Here is a 12,581-nt window from a genome sequence, read left to right as displayed (position 1 = left end):
CCTAAAAGAATTTGAACTGTAGAACACACCCAAAAGCCAAAAAACTCGAAAATTTCTAAGTCCCTAGGGTTCCAGGCAACCCAAAAATAAAACCCAACCCAGGGGGTCTTGTAACCCTAACCCTAAGAGTGTGTTCTCCAGTTCCTCTGATATGTTTTCTCAAATTGTGCTAAGTCCCACTCCTGGGAACTTACGTGTGCCATAGCTCGTTAAATAGTCATTGAATCTCCCTGGTTCCACTTCCGTAAGTATATTTTCTTTTGAGTCCGCATACCTTTCCTTGGGTGTCCAAGGTGGTACGGATGACATAGGGCATGCAAATAGACATGCACTGCATGCTTTTTGCATGATTTGCTGGTTGACAAACACCCTGTCATATCCATGTATTGCAATGCAAAAAGGCATTTGCCATCCTCCACCAACAGGAGGAGCAATGGAAGAAAAGAAAGTATTTGGGCCTTAAAAGGATTTGAACATGGAGCAAATTGAGAGCAAACCAAAATGGGTCATTTGCTGCCAACTGGAGAACACCCCCATATTGCCTGGAAACAAAAAGTACCAGGAGTTGATGAATACTAGAGTAGATGAAGGTTCCTAGATGTTTTTGGGATGTTTTCTGAGACATATCTCACTTTAAGCGAAATCCATCCACTCAGAGTTTCAGAAAATGCATTTTGGCAATATTTTCATGGTAAAAAATCGGAAAAACAGATTTTCCTGGGGCATTGAGTGGAAAACATGCCCCAAAATTTGAGGCACATTACTGTAAGATGCCCCTGAACATTGCTAGCAACTTTATTTGACACTTTTTGGATGGCCAAAAATAACCCATAACCGGGAACAGTCCTGTAACCCTAACCCTAACCCAGGAGTTGATGAATACTAGAGTAGATGAAGGTTCCTAGATGTTTTTGGGGATGTTTTCCGAGACATATTCCACTTTAAGCGGAATCCATCCACTCAGAGTTTCAGAAAATGCATTTTGGCAATATTTTCATAGTAAAAAATCGGAAAAACAGATTTTCCCGGGGCATTGAGTGGAAAACATGCCCCAAAATTTGAAGCACATTACAGTAAGATGCCCCTGAACATTGCTAGCAACTTTGTTTGACACTTTTTGGATGGCCAAAAATAACCCATAACCGGGAACAGTCCTGTAACCCTAACCCTAACCCTAACCCTAACCCTAACCCAATCCGAGAGTACTTCAATTAGAGAATATGATATGGGTCCAACTTTTCAATTAGGACGCCAACTCCGGATCGGCACTATAAGAATCCCAATTTGCACAAGTCCTATAACGTATATATAACATATATGTCCCCTTTATATCAAACCCCCCCCCCCTATTGGCACCCCTGCCGCCCCCCGTACCCGCACCACCGCCCATATGACCCATCACTTGCCCTTGCACACCTAGTCCTCCCCGACTTGCCTAGGTGCGCAACACCCCCCGCCACTACATCCCTCAGAGTCAAAAATTCGAACTGTAGAACACACCCAAAAGCCAGAAAACTCGAAAATTTCTAAGTCCCTAGGGTTCAAGGCAACCCAATAATAAAACCCAACCCAGGGGGTCTTGTAACCCTAACCCTAACCCTAACCCTAACCCTAACCCTAACCCTAACCCTCGCTCTCCTGGGAACCAAGGTCAACCTCTCATCGGCGTTCCATCCCCAGAGCGATGGACAAACCGAGCGGACCAATCAGATTCTTGAGCAATACCTTCGCTGCTTTTGCAACTATCAACAAGATAACTGGAAGGAACTCTTGTCTTCTGCTGAGTTCTCTTACAATAACACCATCCACTCCGCCACCCAGACAACCCCCTTCTACGCCAACTATGGGTTCCATCCTCGATTCAGTCTGGCTTCCGCCACCACAACCGAATCCCTTAATCCTGCAGCCGAAGCTCGTGCCAACCATCTCAAGGAAATCCATGAACAGCTTGCCACTGAGCTCAAGGAGGCCCAAGGACGCATGAAGCGCTTTGCCGATCCTAAGAGGGCACCTGGCCCAGACATGAAACCCGGGGACAGTGTCTGGCTCTTACAGCGGAATCTCAAGACTCTCCGACCTTCCCAGAAACTTGATCACCGTAAGATTGGCCCCTTCACAATCACGGAGAAGATCAACTCGGTCACATATCGCCTCAAGCTTCCCCCATCCTACAAAATTCACAACGTCTTCCATGTCTCCCTTCTTGAACCACGTTTCACCATTCCGGAGCAAACTGAGCCAGAACCCACCCCACCAGAAGAAGTCGAAGGACAGGAGGAATGGATTGTGGAAGACATTCTTGACTCCCGTATTCGACGCACGCACCTTCAGTACCTCATCAAGTGGCAGGGTTGGCCAAGCTCGGAGAACACATGGGAGCCAGTGGAACACCTTGCCCGCTGTCAAGAGCTTGTTGCCCAGTTCCACCAAAAGTACCCCGACAAACCCCGACCAAAGCCTGCCAACATCAAAACAACATCCGGACGCCGTGGCTAAAGGAGGGGGTGATGTTATGGACGACGCGTCCATACCATGCGCTTACCTCATGACAGCATCCCAACAGTCAGTCAATGTCAATTCCCTGTCAAAACCAGACATCTGCCAAACCTCGCAGCCGCACGCAGCCGCGCTACCCCACACCTGCCACTGCCTTCATTTCTCCACGCAGCCGCACGTAGCCACACCTCCCAACACTCGGCGCTTACAAACCCTTCTCCATACTTCCCCACGTACCCGCCCACAGCCTCAGCGTAGCCACCCCATCCCCAGTCTTCTGTTTCTATGCTTCCCCACCCTTGGCGCTTCTCTTGGCTTCCCTCTCATTCCGTACCCTTCTGCTTCCCCACGCTTCCCCAGCCTTCCCAGAAAAACATAAATAGCCGCCTCCCCTGAGCTCCCCACTTCCTGATCCCCCAGCAGATCAACACCAGTTCTTTCTAGTCTTGTTCTAGTTCTTGTTTCGGTCTGAATACCATTACCTGTCAACAACCTGCACCACAAGTAGCCTCTATTTCCGTCGGCTCCGCCCATTCATAACACTGAGTATATCGCCGCATCCCTCGGTTACAACAAGGTCATCTGGCTCCGCTCGGTCATCGCAGAGGTCTTCGGCGACAAATACGCCAACATCAAGGACCCCACGCCACTCCATATCGACAATCAGAGCGCTCGCGAGATTGCCAACTCCACGGCTATTACTCAACGCTCCAAACACATCAACGTACGCTACCACAAGCTACGCAACGCCGTGGCGAAGAAAGACGTCGTACTCCTCAACACCGCGACGCAGGAACAACTGGCTGATTACTTTACAAAGCCCTTTCCTCCCGAGACACATACGAAATTTATTCAAGCAATTCAAGAAGGACGTGTCGCTAGCAACAGACAGCTGGAGACGACTACGTCCGAATGAGACACACGGAACACCCATACCGGGACGGCTTCTGGGCACTATCTACAACTTCAGCACCTTAACCCGCCACCGTGATAGCCGCCGCTGCCCCGGCACCAAGGGCTCCATTGGCTCCGGCTCCGCCTCCACCAGGCGGACCCCCTGGACCACCTCCCCCGCCTCCTCCGTCACCGTCTCCATCCTCACTCGAAGACGAGTCATCCATGTGCGTTCGCAAGTACTGGAGTCGCTTCATCATCTTGTCTCGCTCCCGTCTCTCGGCCGCATCACTGCAGCGCTTTGTCTCTTTCATCTTTTCTTTCGAGATGCCGCCTGTTGCCTTATATTGCGACTCCGAGACTGCCTTACATCCAAAGTAGTCTGCCTCCTCCATCAATGCCTCGAACGACCCCTTCTTCCGCTTCGATTGATCCAGTTTCCCCTTCGTAAACGCCAGGTGCTTCGCGAGGTTCTCATGGTTATCCTTGCGGTACCTCAACGTCGATACCTCCGTCGCCAATCGAAGAGCTTCTCTAACTCGGGGTTTCGACCTCGAAGAGTCGCTTGCGGACGCCGCGGACGATGCGCGCGTAGAGCGCGTAGTCGGACGTGAGGGTCCCGGAGGAGGTGCAGCTGGAGGGGCTGCGGGCGCTCCCGTCATACGGGCCGTTTGCTTCTTCTTGCCGTCGCCGCTCTTCTTGCCACTCCCGCCGTTCTTGCCTCCATTTGCATTGTTTCGCGTATCGTGTGGTAGTCTGGGATACGGTAGTTGAGTATGGGGAACGTTGGTCTGACCTCTCTGGGGCGACTGACAGCTGTCTCTTGTTTTATACTCGCGGCGTTTCCCTCTTCTTTCATTTTACTCTTTCATTTCTTTCATTCTTAGTCATAGCTGTTCATCCCCCCGACCGCCCGCTTTTCGCGTACGGCCGCACCATTGTACTCATTGTTTGTTTTATTTTTCACTTAGATAGACTCGTGAGTTTGAGTGGGGGTGTTGGAGGTATCATCCTCCCGAGTCCCCAGTTAGGGTTCCCGTAGTTTATTTCCTCACGTGACTCCCCTCCCGCTTACGCCACGCTTCCGCGTACGGGACTTCACTCTTTTCTTCCCCTTCGGACCTCGCGTCCTCTTTACACTTTAGACTTTTCTACACAAGACAATACATACTTCACAGTACAGCACTGCACACTACATAGAGTTCTCTCAGTCATCTGCTTCCTCTGCCGACTACTGCTAAGTTCTCCTCTCATTTCGCCAATCGCCCCACAGCTTCTCCACACCCCCCACTACTTCTCCACAGCCAGCAGCTGTAGCAATGCTCTCTACGCTCGCCACGCCCGCTCTAGGAGCATAGCTGGCGCCCCCCCAGTCCCCTCTTGTTGTTGTTGTTTCTTTGATCTGCTGGGTTGTCTATCTATAAATAGCTGGCCTCTCTTCGTCCATTCCCTTCCTCCCCAGCAGATCAACACCAGTTCTTCTCATCTACTGTTCTAGTCCTTGTTTCTTGTTTTGCCAATACAATCTCTTGTCGCCTATCGCTCTCGGTCTGTCTTCTCTTCTTCGCTTCCGCCTCTGTCGTCGAGATCATAACAGTATCATCCTCCCGAGTCCCCGGTTAGGGTTCCCATAGTTTATTTCCCCACGTGACTTCCCTCCCGCTTATGCCACGCTTCCGCGTACGGGACTTCACTCTTTTCTTCCCTTTTGGACCTCGCGTCCCCTTTCTACTTCAGACTTCAATACATACTTCACAGTACTACATCTCACACAACATAGAGTTCGCTCAGTCATCTGCTTCCTCTGCCGACTACTGCTAAGTACAGTGAGGGGCGGTTTGGGTCGGGACGATTGGGCGGCGTTGAAGTAGCCTGAGCGGTGTAGTGCCGAGCTGAGCGGCGCAGTGGTCGTGATGTGTCGCTGCTCGTTCGCCCTTGATAGGCAGATGGGGGCTTCATCAATCCGCCCATTATCCGTTCCGATAGTCAGTAAATAGCTGGGCATACTGACAACTACAGGGCATGCGCTTGAACCCCGTTCCTGAACACGCGGGCATGAAGGGCCATCTCCCGCGACGCTGAAGCCTTCACGTCAAAGGCGCAGGGGAGTGGGGCACGACGTATCTCGGGGTATTCTAGATCTAGAACTTAGCTAGTGGAGGCACTGTAAGGATCTCGTAAACACTCACACAGAAAACCCCCATTGTGCTCTGGACGAGGAACATAGCCCTCTAGAGTCTATGGACGAGGAGGAGGTTGCTTAGTATCGCACTAAGCACCTCCCCTTGACATTCGCCGCACTCGCCGCTCGATTCGCATCGGCTTATTTATCAACATCTTGCCTTCCACGGCTCAATCAACAACTATTTGAAAGGTTTTACGGGTTTCCCTGGACACTAGGTCCTAAATGCGCTGCAGAGCAGCGTTCCCGATAACTAGTTCATCCTCATTGACCCATCCCTCCCTCCTACAGTAGCTTGACATAGCACTCGATAGCTCAAAAGAGATAAGGAGAAAGGGAAGCTACGGCTACGCAAGTTGTTATTTAAACACTCGAGATGAAACTAGAGAAAGCTTACTAAGCAACCTCCTCCTCGTCCATATACTCTAGAGGACTACGTTCCTCGTCCAGAGCACGTTCTTATGGCGTACATGCGCTGTCATATTGGCGGAAAACTGTCGAATGTGCGGTTGCCTCACAATACCTTCTCCCAGCATTGTCTTGTATGCCAGATGCGCTCCCATGCGGTCAAGTCATAACTTGATAAGCTGCACTCGCAGGCACAGAGACATGCACAGGGCAGCTAAACAGACCACACGAGCACACCAGCACACATGTCTATGGAGGAAGGTACACAACAAAATCGTTCAGATATTGCCCCTCCTCCGACCGGGATTTTCTAATTCTTCTGGACAAACTCTTCTAGATTACGACGAGCCACCTCCGGCGGCGCCTATAGTCTCGTCTGTTATCAGCGTTGGAGCAACGCTGGGAACTCGTGCTTATGAGGTTCCGGCTTTTCAAAGACAATACGAATGGACGACCGCGAACGTCGACAGGCTTTTGAAAGGGACTTACGACTCTTTCTGCCAGGAACGCCCCTATTATTTTCTTGGCTCTTTAGTGGTCTATGTGAAAGGTTCGAAGCATCTCGTCATCGATGGTCAGCAGCGCCTTACCACATTGGGGCTGCTCATCAGCGCCGCACGACATTTATTGGAAACCCGCTTCAATGCAAGCCCCGAGCTCCTTGAGCAGATGAGTGGTTATATTTGCCGACGTCCCAGATTGACAACCCGTCAATTACTGCGGAATCCAGCGCCCGCTATAAATGTTATTTCATATGAACGAACGGATTTTCGAGTCGACTTTTTGGAGTTACCGACAAGCCATCGTCCGCCAGGTGGTTTGCATGAAAACACCGCATGGGACCACGTAATGTAAGTCGGAGTTTTGCGATTTATTTGCAGACCCATGCCTATTTTCTGCGTTCTCTCCCCTCACTGCTTTGCCAATCGCAGACAAAACTTCAGGCACACTCAGGCTTTTCTAAAGAGCAGATTCAAGGAAACGGACGCCGAAAAATTTGCAGAATATGTCGACTTTCTTTTCGAAAAAGTGTTTTTCTCCACCACTGAGACTTCCGATCTGGAACAGGCGTTCGAGATGTTCGATACCCTGAATACGGTATGGAGACGGCTCCACCTTCGCCAGGCGCGGCGACTAACCCTATCCCCATCTTAACAGACAGGGCTCAGCTTGTCAGCATGCGACAAATCGCGGGCACACATCATGACTGGACCAGCATTCTTGAGCATGAGCGAGACTCAACGCAGTAGTTTCATACATGCTTGGAACATATATGAAGAGACACTTGGACGCGAAGAGTTTGAGAAGGGTTTTGTCCTGATGATGGAAGTGTTCTGCTACAACATGGGAGACGAGAACTTCGACGCCATCATGAATATGGACTTAAATGAACGCTTAGGCTTAATGAAACCGAGTCCTTTCCAAGATCCTGCGGCATTCGGTGCAGAATGGTTTCGACCTTTCATGGACTGTATGCTGGTAGTTAAGACGCAAGGGAGTTTCGAGGCATTGGGCACCTTCGCTCCTGTCTTGAGAGAGATTGACGCGAAAACCAACGGCTTGCGGATCAAGTTGAAGATTAGGCTCTCCCATTCGATCATGCTTCTGAACCACATTATAAAATCCAAAGGTCGCCGCATATGGCTTCCGTGTCTGATGAAGGCCTATCAACGATTCTGCATGAATCTAGCTTCCGATGCTGAAGTATCCTCCGCCCTTGAATTTTTAACGCTAGCGTTGGAAAGTATCGAGCGAATCTTTGGGCTCTTCTTCCTCTGCGATGCGAAGGATCTCAAGAAGGAGCGGGAAAAGGTGCGAGTATTTTTCGAAACGCTTGACCCGTCGGGTGTGCTGACCGATAGTCATAGGCAGTCAAGGTCATTTGCTGTAAACTCGAGCAAATCCCCATAGACGCCGATTTGCCGACGTTTCTGAAGACTTTGATAGATGCCGATCTATTTGCCCGACTGAAAGAAGAAGTCGGCAAAAGACTGCCTTTGATGGAGTTTCATGGAAGTGATAAAAATCGCCGGAGAGGACACTACATTCTCCGGAAGTATGAAAGCGTGCTCGCGCCTAATGCGTTGGTGCAACATCTGTACTTTGGGACTCTAGAGCATATTCTTCCCCAGAATCCACGGAGGGGACGCAGATGGCTCAAAGACTGGACGCAGGAACAACGACTGACCTGCGTTCATATGCTGGGCAATTTGGTTCTTCTTTCTGCTGTGGAGAACGGACTGGCATCGGACTGGGATTATCAGAGGAAAAGAAACACCTACTTCCTTGACGGAGCACAAAGCAGCACATTTCACAGTACCGCATCACTCCGTGATGTCAAAACATGGCTGTTTTCGGATTTCAACACACGGCATCGGAATACCGTCAAGCGGATCCTCGATGCCTTTGACCTCACGGCGGACCCTGACCTGCTTCCTGAGTCATGGGAAGCTTTAGAAAATTTAGATGATAGGATGAACCCTCTGGACGAGGCCGAAGCGGACACCTCCGGTCCGCACACGGCTGCTCCCACGACAGCGCCCCTACCTACGGCCAATTTGCATGACCCTGGGGCCTTCTCTTCTTCCCCCAACGCGCCGTCCACAATTCATTCGCAGGATTTACCAAAGGAGGGAGAACCGACGAGCGGGGTAAAAAAACGGAAGGCTCCCCCAACGAAGGAAGAAGGAAGCAAGGGCAAAGCCTTGCGCAGGGGTTCATCAGTCAACCAGGCCCCAACGCTAGAAGATGCATCGGATTTTTCCCCTGTTGCAACGAAAGAAAATGGGATCGTTGCCAGGGAATCGTCGTCGCCTCCGCCATTCCAACCGTCCTCTGACGCACCGAATCACGCTGTGTCCGTAACTCAAGGGGATCCGCAATTGGACCCCGATCCTATAGACCCCGGTACCGACGAGGAGATTGGAACTGTGAAACTCCGTTATTATGTATGGCGGTGTGGAGACCTGCCTGAGTTCGGATACGTCAATACAGTCACGCGGCCGAGAGAAGAGGGAGATGAAACTATTCACATCGAGGAATACGAGGGTCCAGATCAAACCACAGCTGAGAAGAACAAATTCAAAAAGGAACTTCGCAACCGATTCAAGTTGAAGGACGCCTCGAACGTGTACAGGAAGAGGAAGCCTCAGAAGGGGAAGGCATTAGCGGAAGCCTCGGCCTTTCAACAACCCCCGCATATCGGCGTTGATGTGGAGCCCAACGTCCCAGTCAAGACGCTTTATGAGACTGCGGCTGCGTGCCTGCGATACGTCTCTCAGAATACTCCTCCGCTCCCACGGACTGGTCGCGCCGGGAGTAGTCGCGCGGAAAAAGCCGGTTTAGACTGGTGGTTCCCAGCGTCAGCCATCCAGCAACACTGGGTGCTGATCAAAACATTGCCACAAGCGGTCATCTCCCGTGGGAGAGAGGGCCCGGATGGAAAACCACAGAAAGGGATATGGGTAAGCCCAGAGCTGTTCTGTAAGTGCGGACGTACCAGTTTTGCTCACGTCGTCTGCGTACACTAAACAATCCTCTGCATCTTAGCGGGATGCTCCAGGATCCACAAGCATGACATCGCGCTCCTGCGAAAAAACTTTTCCGCAGCCGAGATTTTTGGTGTAGAGATCAATTGCAACGACGCGTCCCATGAAGTGTCTGGCCGGCTCTTGAACCAAGAGCTGGCTGAAGGAGGTCACGAGGAGGACAACGAGGCAGAAAGCGGGCGGGGGCAGCATGATGGCGGGGAAGAAGAGGTGGAAGAAGATATGCAAAACCCGGAGTCCAGCTACGGGGATAAGGAGGGGTTGGTCGATGACCCAAACCTGGTTTAAATGAACCTGGAATGAAGGGATCGGAGAAGAATTGGCAACCGGATGTGCAGAATGTGAACAAGCCAATACACCCAAGAATGAAATATTCGTTTCATCGGCGGTGTACCGCTCACGCTTCTCTTCCTTGCAGGATGGCAAAGGCAGATGAATTGATTTATTAGGGAGACGCAGCGGCCATGCCGTCCATTCCACGTGCTGTCTTGGGCGAGTCGTGCGCGAAATCACGCACATCTCAGTGGACATGCGATGGCAAACCCCGGCCCTAGAAGCATTGCAGGAGAGAGCCGAGGATTACATCACCGGGCTGATGGAGGACGCCAACTATGCTGGGATGCATGGGCGCACGACAAGCCAACCTGGAGACATGAGGTTGGTCCGGCAAGTCCGAAGGGAGCCAGGGAATTCCGTTTACTACAGGAGACGGAGTTGGGACCTGGAGGGTCAACTCGTCCATAGACTCTAGAGGACTACGTTCCTCGTCCAGAGCACACTCCAAATCGACGGGGTTTTGACAGAATAGGTGTATGAGAGTGCTTATCAGTCTGGCTAAGATTAGTCAATTGGCCTGAGAGACTGAGACCGCCCACCACCCGCCAAGAGCTCGTCGAACTCACACACCAACCCTTTGCTGCTCTGTATGCACTGCATTTAACTCCCTCCCATGTGAGCCACATCCACCCATCCAACGCCTGTCATCTTACATCACCCACGCGTGAGGGGGACTATCGTTAAAATGAATTATTCGTAGGCGTGTTGGAGACTGTGGGAAGATGTCCGATGTACTCGCGAGACAGGATGTAGGAGAGGAGGACGGGTGCGAGGGAGGCAGGCAGGTCTTGGACGAGATTGGGGGACTAGGGAGAAAGGGAAGGGTGGAGGAGGTGCGGTGTCATGTTGCTTTTTAGCTCGCTGGGAAGGTTTTGGAGTGCTGTTCGAGCTTGGCATGAGTGATGGGACCTCGCAGGGAGGCAAACGAGGGGAGAAGTGAACGAAAGATGGTCATTCCTACTGTACATCCAAGCGTTGCGCAAAGGAAAGAAGGGCCGCTGCTGTGGGAGGTTTGCCTCCGCCTCTGATTTCTGCTTCTCTTTTCCAAGCAGCTCTTGCGCTGCCTGGATCTTCGGGCATGTCGTTACCCAATGTCCAAGTTCCCCACATAATTTGCACGGGAACCGTTCAAAGCGAGATCCACCACTTCTTTGGGCACCTCCACGTCCACGGCCTCTACCTCGGTTTCCTCCACGACGAGAGTTATCCGAATTATTCTCTGTCTTCTTTGAATTCGGGTTGCGCTTATCAGACGACTCTGACGACTGTTGCGCTTCGGCATTACTAGCTTCCGCTGATCTAGGGCGTGAGTTACGTGTGGAAGAATCAAGCGCTCCCATCATCTGCTCTTGACGTGTAGCGGCTTCCTGCATGACATCCAGGTTCGGTACTTCCTTACTGATAATTGCGGAATAGATAGGTCGTTTTAACCCCTCGAGGTATCTATGTTCCACGTCTTCTTTGGATGAACCCGGGATCTGCATCACTAAGCGGTTAAAGGCCGCATTATACGCGATAACAGAGTGAGTCTGTTTCAACCCATCGAGTTTATCCCTTATCAGCGTGCCGTAGGCAGGTGGAATAAACCTCTTCTCCAACGCTGCCTTTAACTCCATCCAGGTTGTTGGGACCTCAGCGTTTCTTTCTCCAGCGAAGGTCCGCCACCAAATATCTACGGTCGACGTGAATTTACTAGTAACTATGGCGATTTCGATGTGCGGGGGTAAATCCACCATATAGATGTAATTTTGAACCTCTCTGATAAACTCATAGAGAGTTTGCGGTTTCCCCATGTCCCCGTCGTACTTCGGAATCTCCTTCAACAACTGATTGGTTACGAATGAGACATTTGTCTCAGACGTGGTACTGTGTGTGGGTGACGCATATCTCTTCGTTGGAAGGACATCTTCCCCAAACCCTAGTGCTTCCTTTTTCTGCGCCGCTTGCAGCTGGGTAGTCTGCATCTGCAGGATAACCTTCAATATCGCGTTCTGTGCTTCTCTCTGTTCACGGAGCTCCTGCTCCAACAACTCCAGCTTGTATTCACGCTCGTTCTTCTCATCAACACCTTCCGTCTGCCTTTGAAGCTCCTCCTCTGCTGTTTCGTCGTGCTCCGCCTCAGCTCTTACTGCAGAGCTTGCCTCTCCGGCGCGGGCGCGTGTCTGAATTGGGCTTAGTCTGAAGGCCATGGCGGTTTTTCGTGCTGGCTTAACGAGTTCGCGATACGATCCTGACTGCTTCGTTTCGGCTCCGCAAACAGGGCTCATAACCTGTTGAGTTCTTACTGGAAGTAGCCGATGAAGAGTAGAACCATTACTGGTCTTATTGTATTACTTTCTTGTATATCTCTATATACTCTGGACTCTGGCGTCGGGTACTTTGTCTCTTTGACCGTGACCAGACTGCTTACGCGTCTGCTTACGCAATGACAGCAATTGACAGGATAGTTCGCGTCTTCGCACAACGCAGTCGTATCCGAGGACAAAACGTCGTTGTGAAGCAAGGTTTCGGTAAAGGTAGTTGTACTTGGTAATCGTCGGAGTGTCGGGAACGCGAGTGTGTCGATTTATTGTCGGAAGTTTTGACGGTATTTTGACGTTGTTGTATAAAGGTGATTCCATTCGCTCGTCGAAGATTCTAGGCGTATAATCGGCGTCGAAATATTATCGATTTCATGCGCAGTTCGAAGCGCACTACTACACCGTACCCCCTCGATT

At 51.1% G+C, this 12,581-nt stretch overlaps 2 protein-coding genes across 2 annotated transcripts; both read left to right on the top strand.

The window, feature by feature from the left end:
* Positions 1–6,159: 6,159 nt before the first annotated feature.
* On the top strand, positions 6,160–9,832 carry EV422DRAFT_123518 (uncharacterized protein). Its single transcript, XM_053064686.1, has 6 exons — positions 6,160–6,241; positions 6,318–6,831; positions 6,913–7,078; positions 7,139–7,792; positions 7,849–9,444; positions 9,530–9,832. The coding sequence occupies exons 1-6, from the start codon at positions 6,226–6,228 to the stop codon at positions 9,605–9,607; spliced, it is 3,024 nt and encodes a 1,007-aa protein (XP_052924173.1). The 5' UTR covers positions 6,160–6,225; the 3' UTR covers positions 9,608–9,832.
* Positions 9,833–10,021: 189 nt separating this feature from the next.
* Positions 10,022–10,279, top strand: EV422DRAFT_498230 (uncharacterized protein; the record flags this gene model as incomplete). Its single annotated transcript, XM_053068003.1, has 1 exon — positions 10,022–10,279. A coding segment is annotated over one exon (258 nt), but the record flags the coding sequence as incomplete, so codon positions are not given.
* Positions 10,280–12,581: the final 2,302 nt, after the last annotated feature.

Source organism: Fimicolochytrium jonesii (genome assembly GCF_025526975.1).
Source record: "Fimicolochytrium jonesii strain JEL569 chromosome Unknown EV422scaffold_18, whole genome shotgun sequence".
NCBI lineage: Eukaryota > Fungi > Chytridiomycota > Chytridiomycetes > Spizellomycetales > Powellomycetaceae > Fimicolochytrium > Fimicolochytrium jonesii.
Note: the sequence above shows the minus strand (reverse complement) of the source record. Positions and strands in the feature narration are given on the sequence as shown.

Excerpts from the sequence above, each read along its gene's own strand:
- EV422DRAFT_123518 (XM_053064686.1), top strand. Across the intron at positions 6,832-6,912 it reads ACCGCATGGGACCACGTAAT|ACAAAACTTCAGGCACACTC; the intron begins GTAAGTCGGAGT and ends TGCCAATCGCAG. Across the intron at positions 9,445-9,529 it reads AACCACAGAAAGGGATATGG|CGGGATGCTCCAGGATCCAC; the intron begins GTAAGCCCAGAG and ends TCTGCATCTTAG.